At 40.9% G+C, this 20,383-nt stretch overlaps 1 protein-coding gene across 2 annotated transcripts in view; it reads left to right on the top strand.

The window, feature by feature from the left end:
- Positions 1-20,383, top strand: part of LOC129705231 (L-fucose kinase) — a 139,248-nt gene that overhangs the window by 66,060 nt on the left and 52,805 nt on the right. For both annotated transcript variants that reach the window (XM_055648713.1, XM_055648712.1), the window contains exons 4-6: positions 6,512-6,562; positions 11,682-11,807; positions 19,462-19,534. In XM_055648713.1, the coding sequence (XP_055504688.1) occupies positions 6,512-6,562; positions 11,682-11,807; positions 19,462-19,534 (250 nt within the window). The remainder of the gene's footprint in view (positions 1-6,511; positions 6,563-11,681; positions 11,808-19,461; positions 19,535-20,383) is intronic.

Raw genomic sequence — 20,383 nt, 5'->3', positions numbered from 1 at the left:
GGGCCTGGGGGCCGGGGGGTTGGCCGACGTGTCCCGTTTGTCGACTGAAGACAGTGCAAAGCCCCCGCCGGTGACTGGCACTGGCGGGGAGGCGACGTGAAGACAGTGCAAACACCCCCCCGCCGTGAAACTGAAGGGAGTGACAATCTGGGCTGCCTGCCTGGGAGCTGGAGACGGGGAGGGATACAGTAGGGGTACACACACTGAGCATCTGCCCCACCCCTTGTGTGTGAAGCAGGGCGGGGCGATTTTTACTAGGCTGTTCCAATCGGGGTAAATGAAACTGAGTTTTATAGGCCTCGGGAGCGATAATAGTTTTAAAAAGCTCTGCTGCCTGCCCGCTGAGTTTTAAAAAGTTAAACGCAAGACTCACGATATTAAGTGTGTATAACCCGTGATCGTCTAGCGAGTGGGAACTTTTTAACTAATCAGCGGGCAGGCAGTTCCAGCTAGAAAGATTGTCATTTATTTATTATTGAAACCCTCCCCGCGCAATATACCCTCACCTTCTTTTTTATGAATGGGGATTTAGTTCCCCTTTCTTCGAGGACCGACCGGAGGTTCCGATGTCACCTCTGCGGGCCACCCTCGGTGAACGCCTTCAAGGACCTTTCTTCAAGGACCTAAAAAATGTCGTTATTCGGAGCTTTTCGTTATTTGGATCTTCGGATAAAAGTTTGTGCACCTGTACTATCTACCTCATTGTGGACTCTCGGACTATATTTGATCAGATTTCACTGGCTTTACTGTGCACTAAACATGTTTCCCTTATCATGTATCTGTGTACTGTGAATGGATTGGAATCATGTATGGACTTTCTGCTGACTGGTTAGCACGCAACAAAAGCTTGACATTACACTAGATTAGCACGTGACATTAAACTAAAACTGAAAACTCAACTGAACTATGATAGGTTGGTTAGTAAGTTTGTAGGCAATGCCAAAAGTGGTGTAGTTGTGAACATTGAGGCAGGCTGTCAAAGGCCAAAAATGGAATTTAGATTAGTTACAATAGGGGCAGGGAAATGGCAGATGGAGATTTGATGCGAGCGTGTGTGAGATGTTACACTTTGGGAGGTTGAATGTAAGGGAAAAGTATACAGTTAATAGAGAGACCTTTAACAGGCATTGATATATAGAGGGATCTTGGAGTCCATGTACCTAGTTCAATTAAAATGGCAATGCAAGTTGATAGAATGGTAAAATAAGCGAGAGTTATTCTTGCCTTCATTGATGGAGGCATTGAGTCAGAGTGTAAGAGTCAGTCAGACATGTTGCAGCTTTATAGAACAGGTTATATCTGCTCGCCCCATTACAGGAAGGGTGTGGAGGCATTGGTGAGGGTGCCAAAGAGGTTTACCAAAGTACCACCTGGGTTTGAGGGTATGAGCTACAAGGAGAAGTTGGACAAACTTACATTGTTGGTTCTGGAGCGTCAAAGGTTTAGGGGAGGTCTGATTAAAATATATAAAATTATGAGAGGCATAGATGGGGAGGCAGTTAAACCCTTTTTCCTTGTGTAGAACGTCTATGATTGGATGGCACAGATTTATGCTCAGTGAGGTAAAGTTTAAAGCAGATGAAAGATGCAAATTTGTTACACGGTGAGTGTTGGAACGCACTGCTAAGTGTGATGGTGTGGTCTCCTCAACGATAAAGGGTCTCATCCTGAAACGTCACCCATTCCTTCTCTCCAGAGATACCGTTGAGTTACTCCAGCATTTTGTGTCCATTTCCTCAATGATGGGATTTATTTCAAGAAAAGAAAATGAATTATATTGCACTGTTCTGACGTTGGGAGATGCCAACCAAAGGGACAATTCTTGACGTTTTAGGTCAGGACCTTTCTTCAGACAAAAGAAGAAGGATCCAGACCCGAAACGTCACGTATTCCTTTACTCAAGAGATGCTGTCGGACCCGCTGAGTTACTCCAGCTTTTGATCTCTATCTTCAGTTTAAACCAGCATTTGCAGTTCCTTCCTACACAGCAATTCTGAAGTGTGGACACATTTTCTATGCACCTCCTGTAGGCCAGTTATGTGGTGTCTGTGCTATTGATATCTCGCTGTTTTAATACAAGAGGCAAACCTGGCATTCAAAGCTGCACAAATCCAGGTTTGCTCTCCAGTCTACGATTGGATACTGCTCTCCAGTTTTTCTTTGTGTGCTCGTTGGCGGAGCCTACTGTCCGATGAGGACTTTTTTCTAATGGCATAGAACACTTGTGGTGAGAAATGGGTGTCTTTGCATCAGTTTTGGTATCTGATCCAATTTGAATATATGTCATAACAGTGTCGTTTACCATTAAGAGACAAATATGTATTTCCATAAGTGACTAGTAAAAAGAGAATTACCATTCTCAGAGAGCATCTGGTGGCTGCCTCTGTTAAGTCCATGAAATCATGCTGTATTCAATAATCACCATGCTCAGTCTAAGTGATGTGATACACCATGTGTATACTAAAGAGAAAGTTTTTTTCATTTTAACTAGTTACAGTATTTCCCTGCTCAGTCCAAACTTCCTCCTGCATTTCTGTTTCCATCACCTTTCTTCTATCTGACTTCCTTTTCAAAGAAGGATTTCCTTCGATTTTTCTCTCTCAAAGTAGCTCACAGTTCTTTGATCTGACTCACTCTGAAGATCCTCAAAACCTTTCAGATTTATCAAAGCCACTCAGATCTTGGCCTTATGTGGATTTCTCTTTCTCAAATCTCTCTTGCATTGCATACTTTTCTTACACTTCTGATGTTTAAAAAATAGTGACAGCCAATGTTCATAAAGTCAGTGTTTCAGAACATATGGGGAAATGAATTTTATAATCACTTTTTGATTGTTGAATCATGTAGCCCTTGTGACATATGAGATGTTTGGAACTTTGCCCTATTCACACCACCATGGCCATAGTTAGACTTTCCTTGGATCTCTTCGATCTTTCCTTAGAATTTACCTAGGATCTCTAAAGTGCTAATAAAACTTTTTCTGCCTCAGGCCAATATGTTGCCTATATTTTGGCCTGCTCACATGAAGCATCTAACATGTTCAGGTTATATCAGCATAGATTGTGTTTCTGGCCTAGCTCATCTCCTAAAACTGACAATTGATTGAAGACCTGGACAGAGATAGAAAGATGAATAAATTGAGCAACTGGAATCAGGAAGACAAGACTAGAAACTCAAAAGAAGGCAAGTGGGCGAGCAGGTGGAATTACACTGCGCTGGAAAGGGAAAGAGGAGAAAAGGAATTAGGGGGCTGGGCATGGAATAAATCAGTCAGTTTAATAATTTAAGATCCAGCCTCGCACCTTGACTGAAGAGTACAACAATAAGATACTCCACAATTGCACTAAGTTGAAACTCTTGCACACACATACTCTGATACTCGCACTCAGCAAGTTCATTTATGCTCTCGTGCACACAGTAAAATCATATGCACGGTGGAAAAAATTAACTTAGAGGGAAATTAAAGGAAAAGGAAAAGCGGAGATTTTGAGGTTTGTTTCAAGTGACTTTATTGCATGATATCATGGAGAGATGCACACCAGTTCTTTGACTTCACAGCAGAGTTAGCCGACAGTTATACTGTGCAGTAAACAACTTTTATTTTGTGTTAGACTACCTCATACTCTGCTAACAATCTGTCATTGCTAGGTTGGTGTGAAGAGCCATTGGTAAATAGGACCAGGTCAGGATTATCAATCGGATGACTAAGTCCGGCCGGGGAGCGGCAGTGGCTTGTATAAATAATAAACAATCATGATCAGATCCTTCTCCCGGCAGTGGTACAAAGGGAGCTAGCTGGGTTATAGCAGGCGATCGCTCATAAATATAGTTCAGATGTGAACAAAGGATAACTTCATATCCTGTTCTAGCGTTAACTATTGTGATCCAACATTCAGTAGCTTCCCACTGAAAAACAAGCTTCCTTATCTCTGTCCTAATTTTGTTATGTTTACATTCAACATTCCAAGCATTCCCAAACAAGAGGTTATGCGTCTAAATCTTGTTTTTGCCGATTCTCACGATCGTCTTCTGCACCTGGTCAACGAGAGATGCCAATTGCCACATCTACACACCCTTTCGTTACCTTGTTCAATTCCGATCAAAATGAATTAAGAAAGGATTTAATTTTTATCTTCCACGTGCGCATACTTACACATGCTACATTGACACTTACTCTCACCCCATGCCTACCGCATATCTTCATACATATCTCAAATTTCTTCAGTCTCAAGCTCCATGCCCACGCTCAATCCACATAGCAAGAATGCTTTGCCAGGCATTGGGATGGGTCGCAAAGAAAGCTTTGTCGGCACACTTGAGACATTAAACTTAATTGGTATGTCTTCTTCTTCCCCTTGAGAGGGGAGCAGCATGACATTAGTGATCTGAGATACTACTTAATCTGACAACTAGGAATGTTTGTCAAAGCTATTCTGAAGGTGACTTTGGGCTTGGAAGATTCCTCTGATCATCTGGGCTTCACTGTTCAGCAGGGTGCCAAGCTCCCCAGAGGAACATTGTCCCAGAACCCTTGCGGAAGAAGTCCTATGGTTCAATGACCAGCAATCTCATTAAATCACTGGTAGTCAGCAAAATCTGTCACTGCTGGTATAATTATGGTTCTTTTGTTAAAATGTGTGCACTTTTGTCAAACTGTGCCGCACTGTAGCACAGCCAGTATTGCTGCTGCCTCACACCATCAGAGACGGGTTTGATCCTGATTTCAGATGCTGTTTCTATGGAGTTTATATGAACCCAGCATTGTGGATTATTGCTGAAGATTTGAGTTCTCAAGCCAGCTGCAACTCCAGCCAGCTCATTCCAGTATATCTGATCTGTTAGGTCCTCAATAACGTAGATGTTCTCTCCTGAGAAAGGACTAATCGACTCTAATTGCTGTCCTGAGTGTCAACTGGTAATGCTCGGTGGCATAATGCTCAGTTTAAGCTTTACCAATATCACATAACTCTTTGATGACTTGTTCCAAAGGTGGACTAAAGAGCTATGTTCTACAGTTATTAGTGTGATTGCTTTTAAAATCCTCTTGAAATCTTTATATGATCAAAGCACATTCACAATGCAGAGCAAATAATTATTAAAATGCAAATTAACATTGTTCTTCACAGCCATTCCTCTCCCCTGACATTGTGCAAGTTGTTGGGATAGATACACTGGGAACTTGCTACAACTTTGTTCCTCCACACAATGTAATGTAATGTTGGAGCCAATTATTGAAAAGTGTCAACAACACTGATAACAGCTTCAGAACTTCTACATTTATGAGTAAACCCAGTAGTTTATTTAGTTTCAGTTATGTGCTTTAGGTTATATGGGTAAATGTCAGTTATAGTGGAGTCAATTGTTGACATTTCAACAGAAACTTTGGACTAATATTTCGCAGCAGATTTTAAATTTTCTTTAATATTTTTCATTTCTTTTTACTGGGGATTTTGCTGAAGGATCTTAATTCTCTCAAAAGCTTGAGCTTAGATTCATATTACTTTTCCTAAAACTTCAATTCTGTATTATGCTTGGAATATGCAGTCTCAATATGCACTCTGTCTTTAATTTCTTATCATGCTTCAGCCCGTACAGTGAATTGCACTGCAAAATATTTCTATGTGGTTACTAACAGGTTCTACAGGTTATTTTTCTTTAAAGAAATTTGAAAGTGAAAGCTCTGCCGAGAGAGACTGCCTATTCACATTGGGTGCTGTCTGTGCATAGTTTACATATTCTCCCTGTGACTGCGTGTGTTACTCCTGGGTGCACCAGTTTCCTCCCACATATCAAAAATGTGTAGGTCTGTAGGTTAATTGCATTCTGTAGATTGCCCCTAATGTGTAGACAGTGGATTTGAAAGTGGGATAACATAGAACTAATACAAACAGGTGATAAGTGGTTGGCATAGACTCCGTGGGCCAAAGGGACTGTTCTCATACTGTATCTCTAAAAACTAAAAATAACTTGCATGAATATGGCAGATTACATGATTTGCATTCAATGGCACACTGAGCTGAATGATATATAAAAAAGGGTGGACCATAAGAAAACACCCAAATGATAAACCAAGAGTTAATTTGTGGTTATTTCTATACTTTTATGAACGAGAGGGGTAAATGTACCCCAGGGTCTCATTATCCAGTGACTCTGCTTGACATAGGACATGTGACTTTGGCAAGTGACACACTTTGGCGCAGGCAGGCCCCAGCATGGCTGTGATGCCTTCCACAGGGCATTCTAGTAAAACTCCCTTTGTAGTTCCGCATAAGAAGGGTGACAATTCATACGTTCCACTGAGAAACTGGTATCTCTGGAACAGTTGCATGGTAATAGCCAAAATATTTATAAAGCATGGGGAGCCTGTGAGATAAGCAAAAAAGTCTGAAGAAGGGTCATGACCCGAAACGTCACCCATTCTTTCTCTCCAGAGATGCTGCCTGTCCTGCTGAGCTACTCCAGCTTTTTGTGTCTATGGTTTGCCTAACAGTTTCTTATCTCTTTGTTCCAGGTTGTCACCTCTGATGTTCTACGGACAGCACGACTATTGATCCTCCACATGGTGAGTCATTAAATCCATTCATCTAACAGCCATAAAGGGGAAGGTTGTTTACAAAGGGGAGCCTATCTGACTTTAGTTAGATAACCATATAACCATATAACAATTACAGCACGGAAACAGGCCATCTCGGCCCTACAAGTCCGTACCGAACAATTATTTTCCCTTAGTCCCACTTGCCTGCACTCATACCATAACCCTCCATCCCCTTATCATCCATATGCCTATCCAATTTATTTTTGCTAATGTATCTTTTGCTAAATTTCTTTTAAAATTAAAATTTCTTCATCAGTTTCTTTGGGAAGAACATATTTCTCTCATGCAGAGTTCTCTCGATACATACAAGATTTTATTGCTGTAATTAGAGTAGCAGCAAGCCACGTTTATTGTCAAATGCACAAGTACAGCGAGACACACGTGTTGCTGCAACTAAAATCTTGATTGCAGTAACATCACAGACTTGGACAACATCCAAAACCACAAATTGCATGAAATTTCTGCAAGACAGTGAAACGAAAAGCACCGTGGGGGTAAAAACAAGACATTAGTGCAAAACACTACGAGTAAACAAGTGAGTGGTAGATCGCTCCACCATGTAGTTTCACCAAGAATGAGCTTACGCATATAACTATATAACCATATAACCATATAACAATTACAGCACGGAAACAGGCCATCTCGACCCTTCTAGTCCATGCCGAACACATAATCTCCCCTAGTCCCATATACCTGTGCTCAGACCATAACCCTCCATTCCCTTCCCATGCATATAACTATCCAATTTATTTTTAAATGATAAAAACGAACCTGCCTCCACCACCTTCACTGGAAGCTCATTCCACACAGCTACCACTCTCTGAGTAAAGAAGTTCCCCCTCATGTTACCCCTAAACTTCAGTCCCTTAATTCTCATGTCATGTCCCCTTGTTTGAATCTTCCCTACTCTCAGTGGGAAAAGCTTTTCCACGTCAACTCTGTCTATCCCTCTCATCATTTTAAAAACCTCTATCAAGTCCCCCCTTAACCTTCTGCGTTCCAAAGAATAAAGCCCTAACTTGTGTTCAACCTTTCTCTGTAACTTAGTTGCTGAAACCCAGGCAACATTCTAGTAAATCTCCTCTGTACTCTCTCTATTTTGTTGACATCCTTCCTATAATTAGGCGACCAAAATTGTACACCATACTCCAGAATTGGTCTCACCAATGCCTTGTACAAATTTAACATTACATCCCAACTTCTATACTCAATGCTCTGATTTATAAAGGCCAGCACACCAAAAGCTTTCTTTACCACCCTATCTACATGAGATTCCACTTTCAGGGAACTGTGCACAGTTATTCCCAGATCCCTCTGTTCTCCTACATTCTTCAATTCCCTACCATTTACCATGTACGTCCTATTTTGATTTGTCCTGCCAAGATGTAGCACCTCACACTTATCAGCATTAAACTCCATCTGCCATCTTTCAGCCCACTCTTCCAACTGGCATAAATCTCTCAATATAGTATTTATATTGTTTCTATATATAGTATAGAAATATAGTATCTCCTTTCCTGATCTCCATGTGAGTCCGATCTTTCTAGACAACAAATTATGCTTGACTAATTTGCCAATTTGTACAGAGGAAGCTTCCACAAATACTAACATCGTAACCACCAAGCATTTGTTGCTATTGATTCTTCTATGAGGCATCAATACTTCACTATTTCCTCAACTGAAACTCTTAAATCCATCGAAATAGGCAATTGCGTTTAGTTCAATATCTCATCCAAGAACCAGCAAATCAAAAGTACAACAGCACTGCAGTGTTGTATGGTAGTGTGTGCTTTGGTTTGTGCAACTGGAGGTTGAACCCACAGCCATCAGACTCTGAGATAACTGTGATACCCACTGAGAGCTCAGAGGACTCCACAAAACTGTTCCTTGTCTTGGCTCCAGCATTTCAATAAAATGACTGGCATTTCCCTTCTACCACTCAATGTTTGCCTTGCTTATACTGAGCCTTGTGTAGGAAGAGCTTCTGAGTTTGATTTGTGATCCGAACTGCATACGGTGATCCCTGCCACAGTTTGAGGATTAGAATAGATTCCAACATTTCTGGATTCAGAGAATAGAACGGTGGATTAGAGGACACTCTCATTACCTTTCATTCAAATGAATCTGTGTTTGCACACACGTACATGTGTTAACTAACCAAAATGTTAACTATTATCCTGTTGACACTCTCTCTCTTGAGGCTCATAATCTCACATGAATAGAAGACCATGGAGTCTAAACTGGCTTGCAGAAGAATCCCATTACTCCATTAATTCTCCGATGCTGTGAGGTTATGGCTTTACTAGCTGCGCCCCAGTGCTACCCTAAAGAGCAAAGTTATAAGCTTGTTGGATTAAGGTGAGGAGTAGAAGACATGATGAGGGTTTTTTTGCCAGGACGAGGTCCTACATGAACAGTGATAACATGGTCTGAAAATATCAGCACCACAGACCAGTCAGCTTGCCTATCTGTTGTCATGGAAACTGACTGCAGAATAATTCTAGAAAACCCACTTACACTAAAGGCAGCACGTCATGGGCAGCTGGGGATTTGTCACACTGTACAAGTTTAGTTTTAGGGTGATTTGGATCAGCGACAGGTATCGTGTGCTTGATATTATGAATGTCATCTTCAGGACGCAGCTTTCACAGGAGGCTTAGCTAGGAGGAAATTTTAAATTGGATAATAAATCATTCTAACAAGAAGTAGAAAAAAGTCATATAGATGATTTCAAGTTTTTAGATGCCCCCTTTCTTCCGTGTTTTTCCTGTAGGCAGTAATTGGAGTATGTACAGGTTAAGGCAATATCAGATGATGTGAAAATAGCAAACCTGTGGTATCCAGTGGCTCAGACAAGATAATAGTCACCACCTCAATAATTACAACCAGTAATAATGCTGACAATAATCCCATGCAAGACCATATAACCATATAACAATTACAGCACGGAAAACAAAACGAAGACAAAAGCTCATTAAAAAAAAGATTAGTTTAATGACCCAGCAACCAACACAAGTCAGCACAAGTGACCATTTAATGGAGACAGAAGAGACTGCAGATGCTGGAATCCCAAGGAAAAAACAAACTGGAGGAACTCAGTGGGTCAGGCAGTATCTGGAGGGAAATGGACAGACAGCCAAAAGCTTTTCACTGTACATGTGACAATAAACTAAATTAAACTAGACATTTGGCATCGGAACCCTTCTTCAGACTGATCATTTTATGAGACAGTATACTCTGAATACAGAGAGAGTAGGACTCTGTATTTGAATTGACAATAAAGTTTGAACTTTGAACTTTGAATATTGTGGCTCCGAGTAGAGTCATCTCATCTGTTTCACACCCCAGAACCCTGCATTTTATTGTCTCTCACATGCCTATCCAATTCCATTTTGAAGGCGCATTCAAGTATTTTCCTTTTCAAGCTATCAAGTTATTCATTGTAGTGAAACTGCACAAGCCTTCTCCTTCTAAGCAGTAAGAAACAACTGGAAGCAGTCCACGTTGGGAATTGAGCTGATGCTTTTTGTTCCTCTTAATGATCCAAGAATACTGGCACTGACTGGAATAGCCCTGCTTCATACAGTTAACCCATACATCATAAATTGATAAAGTTCCATAACATGCCATATTTAACCCATGAAGATGGTGGGAGAAATCCTGAAATTACACCTCACTAATAAATTATTTATTTATTTGATGGTGGTTCCTCTGCTTCCAGATAGACTTTTCAAACCATTCTATAAACTGCATCAGGTAGGTTGTATTTTATGCTGGGCACAATGCAGTAAATGTCAAGTATCTGTCTTGTTAAAGCTGAGGAATGGTTGTTGCTGTTTGGCTTCTGCCCAGTTAATAAAGTGACTGTGAAATAACTGTCCTGTAAGAGTCAGCAAACTCTTGGGCCTTGGCCTCAACTGCCCCAATCAGCAATTGGTCCCATTAATCGGAGGAAGGCCAGTCACTCAGCACTCTGAGACCTCACAACCACCAGAATAAGCAATATACGTTTTCATTACGGAGGGATTGTTTAACTTTGAAGCCATTAAAGTCATTAGGTATCTGTCATCAGCTGAGTAGATAAAGGAACCAGTAAGATTGAACACACATGCATTTATATACTTCTCTGACCACAGCACCCCCAGATGCACTTTACAACTAATTAATCAATTTTGAAGTGAAATGTAGTCACTGTTGTTATTTGGGGAAATGTAACACAATGGGAGATCCAGGAAGATCCCACAAACAGCAATCTGTGTTGTGTTGTGTTGGACAAGATATATATATTGGCAGGACATCAGGAATACTTTAAAAAAAAAGTTCTGTAGAAACATTGTAACAATATTCTTCTACCTTCTTATTGAAAGGCTGCATATCCAATAGTGCAAGACTATGTATGCTGCCACTACATCCTGCAGGAGGCTGAACAGGTGACACAACAGTCAGCAGAGTGGCGCTGCAGAACAGGCGGCACAGTGGCGCAGCACATAGTGCCACTGCCACACACCTTCAGCAACCCGGGGTCAATCCTGGCCTCTTGTGCTCTTTGGTGTAGAGCTTGCACACTCTCCCTGTAGCCACATGGGGTTTCCCCCTGTGCTTCTCCCAAAGATTTGTTGGTAGGTGAATTGGCCTGTGTAGGTAGAGAGTAGGACATGAGTCAATAGGTACCGGATGTGAGAGAGTGTATGTTGCCGGGAAATAACTGAGTGAATGGTACTGATGAGAATGTTCTGTGAGCTAACATAGATGGGCTGAATAGCCTCCTTTCCTGTCAATACAAATGAGATACAGTATAATGAGTGATGACTCGATCAGTTTCTGCTTCCCAGATTCTTTCCCTGTCCAATTAGCAGCCAATGCTCCCATATCTGCTCCTGCCCCAGCTATTGCCCTTCTCTGTCCCTGCGCCCAATCCTACCTCCTCTTCTTCTGCTCATGCGTAAGGATGGAGATGGTCCACGTACGTAAGAAACAAAAAAGCTATCATATTCTTTGGAAACATCAATAGATAATTTCAGAAAGAGAACAAAAGTTAAGCTAAAATGTTTTAAGTGTTTTATTTTCTCTCTCTTATCTTATGCAGGGCCGAGACTTTCCCTTTGATGACTGTGGACGTTCATTTACCTGTTTCCCAATGGAGAACCCCAGTGGCAAAGCAGAGGCTCTTGTCTGTAACATTGACGTTCAGTTGTACCTCATGACACACAAGGTCAGTTACTTGTGAATGATTCTGGGAAGAAAGGGCAAAGTCTGTGGTCATCCACCGTAACCCTACTTCAGTTGGCTGAGGATTCTTTCAATGGCGAGAAGCCAGGAACTGTTGTAGATGGGAGAGAGATTGAGATTCTGTCCACATCTATCTATATTACTAAAACTCTGTTCTTGACCGGTTTTGGCGATCTGTGCTGCGATTTCCGAGAGAACGCCGCCACCTACGGCCGTCATTTTTGGCAACCTTGCTCAGAGCCCCCCTCCGCCGCATGTGTGCTGAGAATTTTTCCCGTCGATTAAAAATGACAGAGAATATTAATGTTTTTACAAAATTCCCCATTCTCTCTGCTGCCCCCGCTGGCGGCAGGGGGGGGGGAAGGACTATAAAACCAGGAAGTGGTGTGCCTCAATCAGTGTCTGCAAGCTGGAGGAAGGCAGAGGGTCATGTTTCTCTGAGCTGTGAATAACACTGAACACATGTCTACTCAAATGTAAGTGCCCTTAGTGGTTCTAACGCTTGCAAAAACATGTCTATTGGTTCTAAAGCTTTCAAAAAAATGTCTATTGGTTCTAAAGCTTGCAAAAAAAATGTCTATTGGTTCTAAAGCTTGCAAAAAACGTCTATTGATTCTAAAGCTTGCAAAAAATGTCTATTGGTTCTAAAGCTTGCAAAAAAAATGTCTATTGGTTCTAAAGCTTGCAAAAAAAATGTCTCTTGGTTCTAAAGCTTGCAAAAAATGTCTATTGGTTCTAAAGCTTGCAAAATGTGTCTCTATTGGTTCTAAAGCTTGCAAAAAAATGACTATTGGTTCCAAAGCTTGCAAAAAAAAGACTATTGGTTCTAAAGCTTGCAAAAAAATAACTTGGTTCTAAAGCTTGCAAAAAAAAAGACTATTGGTTCTAAAATAGTTCATACTAGTGCTCCAGAAAGCCCCTCCCCCCTCCTCCCTCCTGGTTGGCTTGGTTTGGCTTGGCTTGGGTATGTCTTGAAATTGAAAGGCACTACTTACTGCAAATGGTGGACTGGTTGCTTTGGCTTGAAATTGAAAGGCACTACTTACTGCAAATGGTGGCTTGGGTGCAATGGCTTGAAGTTAAAATGCATTACTTACTGCAAATGGGGGCGTGGGTGCATTGGCTTGAAGTTGAAAGGCACTACTTACTGCAAATTGTGGTTTGAAGTTGCAAGGCACTACTTACTGCAAATGGTGGCTTGGGTGCTTTGGCATTAAGTTGAAAGGCACTGCAAATGGTGGCATGAAGTTGAAAGGCACTACTTACTGCAAATGGTGGCTTGGGAGCTTTGACTTGAAGTTGAAAGGCACCTCTTACTGCTAATGGTGGCTTGGGTGTGGCTTGAAGTTGAAAGGCACTACTTACTGCAAATTGTGGCTTAGGAATCTATGTAACTAAGACATATATCTCTTTATTTAAACTAAATTTCCCACTCTAACTGAATAAACTACATAAGAATATTCAATACTGGAAAACACTCCCCATTTCTATGCTTGGGAGAATTAAAGCTATAAAAATGATTTTTTTTACCGCAACTGCTGTACCTACTTCAATTAATTCCGATATATATTCCAAAAACTTTTTTCAAAAAAGTCGACTCCAATGTTACAAGTTTTGTCTGGAATTATAAGAATCATAGAATAAGTAAAAAACATTTATGTAAGTCAAAGATAAATGGAGGTTTGGCTTTGCCAAATTTCTTATTTTATTTTTGGGTAGTTCATATTAAAAACATGAATTTCTGGCTGGAAGAAATGGATCGACAACCAGATTGGTTAATGATGGAAAAGGAAGACTGTCTACCTTTTGAAATTGGACCGATCATATTTGCCCCCACAAAACTGCACAAAAAAACCTATAAAGAAAACCCCATAATACATAGTGGAATACGAATTTGGAAACAAATAAAAAAAGATTTAAAATTGAATAATATACCACTATGCCTTCCCATTGTAAATAATCCTTTATTCAAATCATCCTTTATGGACAAAGGTTTCACACAATGGAAAAATTATGGAATCAAAAATATAGGACATCTTTATGGGAAAGGCACTTTTCTTTCATTTCAAGAGTTACAACAGAATTATGGACTGCACTCAAATAATTTCTTCAGATATCTACAAATTAGAGATTATGTTAAATCTAATACACAAGTCTACAGGAGTAGGGAATCAGAAATTCTTGATGAATGTTTGAACAAGCATCCTAATACTGAAAAACTAATAGCTTATATTTATAACACCCTACTAAACAACGAGGTACCACCGACCGAACCATATAGATACAAATGGGAAAATGAAATAGGTCACCCTATAACGAAAGATATGTGGGACGAAAGTTTACAACAAATACATCAATGTTCATTAAATGCCAGACATACTTTAATACAATTCAAGGTCTTACATAGACTACACTACTCTAAAATAAAACTAAATAGAATCTTCCCACAAATCTCTCCTATTTGTGATAAATGTCTACATCTAGAGGCTAATTTAACACATACGTTTGCAAACTGTATAAAACTTAAACATTTCTGGACTGATATTTTTGAAATAACTTCAGAAGTTATTAATACAAAACTGGACCCAGACACAAAATTAATAATACTTGGAATATCAGAACAAAGTTTAACACTCACAACAAACCAAAGAAATTTCCTCGACTACAGTATAATAATCGGGAAAAAATTAATATTAAAATTTTGGAAAGGCCCTACAACCCCCACAATTAAAATGTGGATTACGGAAATGTCGGAGACCCTATACTTAGAAAGAATTAGACTTGTCTTAATGGACAAACAAGATCTTTTCGATAAAATCTGGGCTCCATTCATTAACTATCTGAAGGGATAGATTGGCACAGCACGAGGACCCAACTGAAACTTGAACTCAGGATCAGATGAAAAGCTATACTTTTTAATCTACGAACCTATCTCCATTGACGTATTACAGGTAATCCATTCCACCTCCTTTGTTTTTCTGTTTTTTTTTTTATTTGTAACTTTCTACCCTCTCTTTCTCTCTGTTTCTATAAAAAAATAAAAACACTAGAAGCAGAAGTAATTGATAATTGAAAATTGTAATAATGTATGACTGATGTATATGAAAAGTCTTTTTACTATAATATGTAACTATACTTTATAATATGTCTACTTCTAATAAAAATATATTTTTTTTTAATTAAAAAAAAAGAAGTTGAAAGGCACTACTTACTGCAAATGATGGCTTGGGTGTGGCTTGAAGTTGAGATACACCACTTACTGCAAATGGTGGCTTGGGTGTGGCTTGGGTGTGGCTTGAAGTTGAAAGGCACTTCTTACTGCAGATGGTGGCTTGGGTGCAATGGCTTGAAGTTAAAATGCATTCCTTACTGCAAATGGGGGCGTGGGTGCATTGGCGTGAAGTTGAAAGGCACCACTTACTGTAAATGGTGGCTTGGGTGCTTTGGTTTGAGGTTAAAAGACACTACTGTAAATGCATTTACTTCCTGTTTGCACTGTATATTGATTTTAGATAAAACGCCACCACTTATGGCTGTGATTTTTGGCCATCTTACTCAGTCCCCCTCCGCTGAGCAGATGCAGAGAATTCTTCCCATCAATGAAAAATAAAAGTGTTATTAGTTTAAAAAAAAAAATTGTTGAGAATCTCTCTCCTGTCAACCAGTCCATGAATTTGGTGGCCTTAAACCCTGCTTGAAATAGAATTTCAAGGATTAGCCGTGAGTCAACTACCAGCCCATCAACCGTGAGTGAGTTGCCAGCACAACAGGCTTGATTGACTGAGACGCCAGCCCAAGAATCCATTTGGCGCACAATTTGCATACTAGCCCTCTGGCAGAAAGCCCCCCCCCCCCCCCCCCCCCCCCCCCCCCCCCCCCCCCCTGGCCACCAATATTAAATTGGTGGAGAGGTGGAATATTGCGTTAGAATTGATGTGATACTGGGAGGTGGAATATTGCGTTAACGGATGACCAGCCCTCCTGTGTGAGTTTAATGCTAGAGCGGGACCCAACGGGTCCCACTTAGTCTAGTATATAATAAAATTGTCAGATGCAAAATTGTAAGTTAAACAGCGAGAAGATTTTTATTAAATCTCAAGAAAAATAGAAAAATGAAAAAATTAAGCATTTAAAGAAAACCAATACATTGCTTGAAATACTTAAAAAACAAACTTTAATCCATGAATGCCTTTCCTCTCAGGTGAGATGAATGATGATAATTGTTGACTCAGAAAGGAGAAGATGTGAGACCACACTCATTTTAATTAGTGGGTCAGAGGTGATGAGAGTTTGCAGCTTCAGAATTTTTCACAATAATATCTTGGATAACCTGCCCTGGGCCCAGCACATAGATGAAATCACAAGCCAGGGCCTCTAATTTCTAAAGAGATTTGAAATGTCACCAAATACTCTACAGATTTAACTGATGTACTCTAGGTAAGACCCTGATGTATAGAAAGGATATGGCAATACCAATGCAAAGGAATGCAAGAAGCTGTAGGGAGTGGTGGACTCAGCCTGGCCCATCACAGGCACAGTCGCCCCACCATCAAAAGCATCTAAATGCGGAGCTGCTTCAAGAACGTCGCAACTATCATAAAGGTTCCCCATTATCCGGGCAATGCCCTTCTTCTCAGTGCTACCATTGGGCAAGTGTGAAAACCCAGACTCCTGTATCATTACCTAGAAGAGAGAAAGGGAATGGCCAGGGTGGCAGACATCCTTGATGATATTTCCAGCGTTCTTAATGCAATGCATCACGAGGATGGACTAGATGGAAGGAAGTGACGAGTCTGTGATTGACTGTGCATCATATTCACCACTCTGCAAGTTTAGGCTGTCTACAGCAGAGCAGTTGTCATACCAGGTAGAAATGCATCTCGTCAGAATATTTTCCATAGCATATCTAGAAGTTCGAGATTCCATGTGGACTTGCTGAGCCTTCTCAAGCTCCAAAGGAAGTAAATATATGAATGCACTTTTATGATTGCCGCATCAGTGTGAAGGGACCAGGTTAGGTTGCTGGTGATATGGGGCCAATTAACTTGAAACTGCCGACCATCTCTGCAGCAGCTCTGTTGGTTTGTGGGTTGGAATGGGTTGCATTCACCCCTCACTTCCTGAGGTCTACAACATACTCTTTCATCTTGCTGCCGTTAAGGGCTAGGTTATTGCCCTGACACCATGACACTAGGTTCTCATTCTCTTTCCCGCACTTCGTCTCAGGTGAACTTAAAGATCGACTTGGAGTTGTACTACTTGGCCACTTAGCCATTGGTGCACAGGGAGTAGGAACGGAGCACACACCTCTGAGGGCACCAGTGTTAAGGATGGAGGAAATATGATGACCAATTCCAACTGACTGAGGTCACTGGACAAGAAGTCCAGAAGCCATTTGCAGGTGGAGGTCCCAAGGCCAATGTCCAGTTTATGGAAGTTTATGGAAGAGCTAACGTGTTCTTATAATGTTGAAGTCTGCGCTGTAATCAATGAATAGCTGACATAGGTGTTCTTATTATTAAGAGCTGAATATAGTGGAAGGGAGATGGCATCCTCCGTAGATCTATTTTTCCTGTATGCGAATTGCAAGAGGTCTAGAGTGGGAAGGAACTGCAGATGCTGGTTTACACCGAAGATAGACACAAAATGCTGGAGTAACTCAGCGGGACAGGAGGCATCTCTGGAGAGAAGGAATGGGTGACGTTTCGGGTCGAAACCCTTCTTCAGACTTGCAAGAGGTTTAGATTGTCCAGAAGACTGGTACAAATGTAGGCCATTATCAATCTTTCCAATCACTTCATTATGTTGATTTTAGAGTTTCTGGTCAGTAGTTATTAGAACTGGAATGATGGAGGTTTCCTTGAAGCAGATGGGAGCAGAAGACTTGAAGTGAGAGGTTGAAGATGTCAGTGAAGACTGTGGCCAGTAGATTGGTGCATGATTTTAGAACCAGTCCAGAGATTTCATCCGGGCCGACTGCTTTTCGAGAGTTTACCCTCATGAAAGTCAGATCTGATTTCTGCCACCAAGAGGTATGGGACAGAGCCAATGGAGCATGTGGCAGCGTACATATGTGGAGATTTGTTTTCCGATTCATAACCGATATAAAATGCATTAAACTCATGCAGGAGAGATGCATTGTTGTCAGATATCACCACTGACTTTGGCTTGTAGCCTGTAATGGTATTCCTGCCTGCCATCGTTGCCTGGTATCCATTTGATGAAATGGAGCCTCCAGCTTGTTTTGGAAGCCTCTCTTGGCATCCCTGAGAGCTTTGTGGAGATTATACATGGCATTCGTGTACAGTGCAAGATCATCCTTCTTGAAAATCATGGATCTGGACTTAAGCAGACAGTGGGTCCTGGTCATGCAGGTTTTTCGTTGAGGATAGACCCTTAATGGGTTTTGTCAGAATGCAGTTGTCAATGCATTTCTTGATGAAACCCGCGACGTCTGAGGTATACTCATTCAGGATAGTTGATGTGGTCTTGAGCATGTTCCAGTCCACTGACTCAAGACAGTCCTCAATAGACCCTCAGCCTCCACAGTCCTTGAGTGTAGACAAGGGATGTTGATGGTGGGGGAACTTGGCAATGATAATGTTAATGTATCAGAGGTAAGTGGTTAGACGTTTGTGTTGGTAATAGTCATGGCTTGGTCTTTGTGGGGGATGGATCTTGCCACTTGAACTTGACTGATACCTGACTGTTGTCTTCGCCTTGTGGCTTGTAGTTAGTGCTTGGTTCAACTGAATGTTATATAATCATCAGTTGATGTCTCCACTTCCAAGTTACGATGTGTAAGGTTTTTGTTGCAGCAAATAAAAATGGCCCTTAGAAAATTATCCTGCACTGGTGATGAATGACTTGCATTAACCAACGCACGTTATGCTATGCATGGGTGTGACAGTGATTAACTGGATTGGACTTTTCCTGTTTTTTTGTGAGAAACCTAAAGATGCAGAGTATCAGGGATGGAATACCAGATGACCTGTCTTGGTGTGAGGGAAATCAGGGCAGCAGGAGAAACTGTAATTTAAGGAATTCAGAGATCTTGAGATGATCATGGAATGGATATGGTTGCACAAAAGGAAGGAGTGAGGGCATTGAGGGATTTTAAAACAACGAGGCGAACTTGAACTTGAGGAATTAGCTGTCACTACCTACATTTCCATCATCTTGTGTTCACAGCATCACAGCACCAGAGATTTGTGTTCAACTCTGGCCGCTGTCTGCGTGGAGTTTACTTGTTCTTCCTGTGACTGCTGGCTTTATTCCAGGTTCTCTGGTTCCTCACATATCTCAAAACGTGCAGGGATTAATTGGCCATTGTAAATTGCCCTAGAGCGTCAGGGAGTGGTGTAATTTGGAAGATGGGAGAGGAATTGATGAAAACATGGGGATATTTAAAAAAAAAATGAGATAATTGTAGGATGAGTATAATTGGGTGGTTGGTTCGGACATGATGGGGCAAACGGCCTGGCCTGTTTCTGTGCAGTATCTCTCTTTGGCTCTGGCAGCACTGGAAGGGATCACATTATGTACCAGCTGATGAGATTGTGCAAAGGCCAAAAAAGGGGTTTGTGAGAACTTGCCTGGAGTGCTTCATAACAGGTTGCTGTTGTTGTTTATTACAGCTGGGACCAGGCAGTCCACCAGGTGTATGGGTCTGCAGCACAGATATGATCCTGACTATTCCCTCCTATCCAGGTAATGAACCAAAAGTTATCCTGTAAACAGGACACAACTAATTGTAGCGTATAGTTAAAAAATCAACACCTGAAATGTAAAGGATTACCAAGAGAGTTGTGTACAAACACCACTGTTATACTTACGGTCACACTGTCCATCTTTGCTGCTGACGAAATGGTGTATGGGGCTTGCTTAGAATGGCATTGCTAGTTCACTTCATGCCCAATAACCTTGGAGTGCTTTCCCTGCCAGTTGGCTATAGCTAGCTCACAAAAAATGAGGAATAGAATCCAATCACATTAGTTACCTACAGTGAACCCAGAAAATGTGTTTCAATGGCAGAGTTTCTAATGCTTAACACAGATGAAATTTAGTTATTAGCTTGTGCAAACTCGACGTGATTTACAAAAAACAGAAAATTGCAAGTAGTGCTATTTGGGGGAGCGGGGTCTTAGTCCCACAGACTCTAAGCCAAAAGTGTACATCGGAATATGCGAGACAATTGATATACAGGAAGTGTATGGATTAACATCACTTCAAGAATCAAGAATGTTTTATGGTCATATGTCCTGAAATGGTACAATGAAATTCTTACTTGCATCAGCACAACAGATATGTAAACATAGCACTATGTAAACAGCATAATAAACAACAAAAAATATGTTCAGAATATAAAATACAAACAGTAAAAATGCAAAATCAAAATAATTCCCCAAGTCTGTGTAGTTCAGAGTTTAGTTGGAGGTTGTAGTGCTTAGTGACAGTGCTGGCATACAAACTTGGACGGGGCTAGTTTGGAGCATTTGCTGTTGAAATTGGATTGCATTTTTCTGTTTTATTAATCCAATGGACCACTCACTAAGGTGG

Source organism: Leucoraja erinacea, chromosome 17 (assembly GCF_028641065.1).
Source record: "Leucoraja erinacea ecotype New England chromosome 17, Leri_hhj_1, whole genome shotgun sequence".
NCBI lineage: Eukaryota > Metazoa > Chordata > Chondrichthyes > Rajiformes > Rajidae > Leucoraja > Leucoraja erinaceus.
Note: the sequence above shows the minus strand (reverse complement) of the source record. Positions and strands in the feature narration are given on the sequence as shown.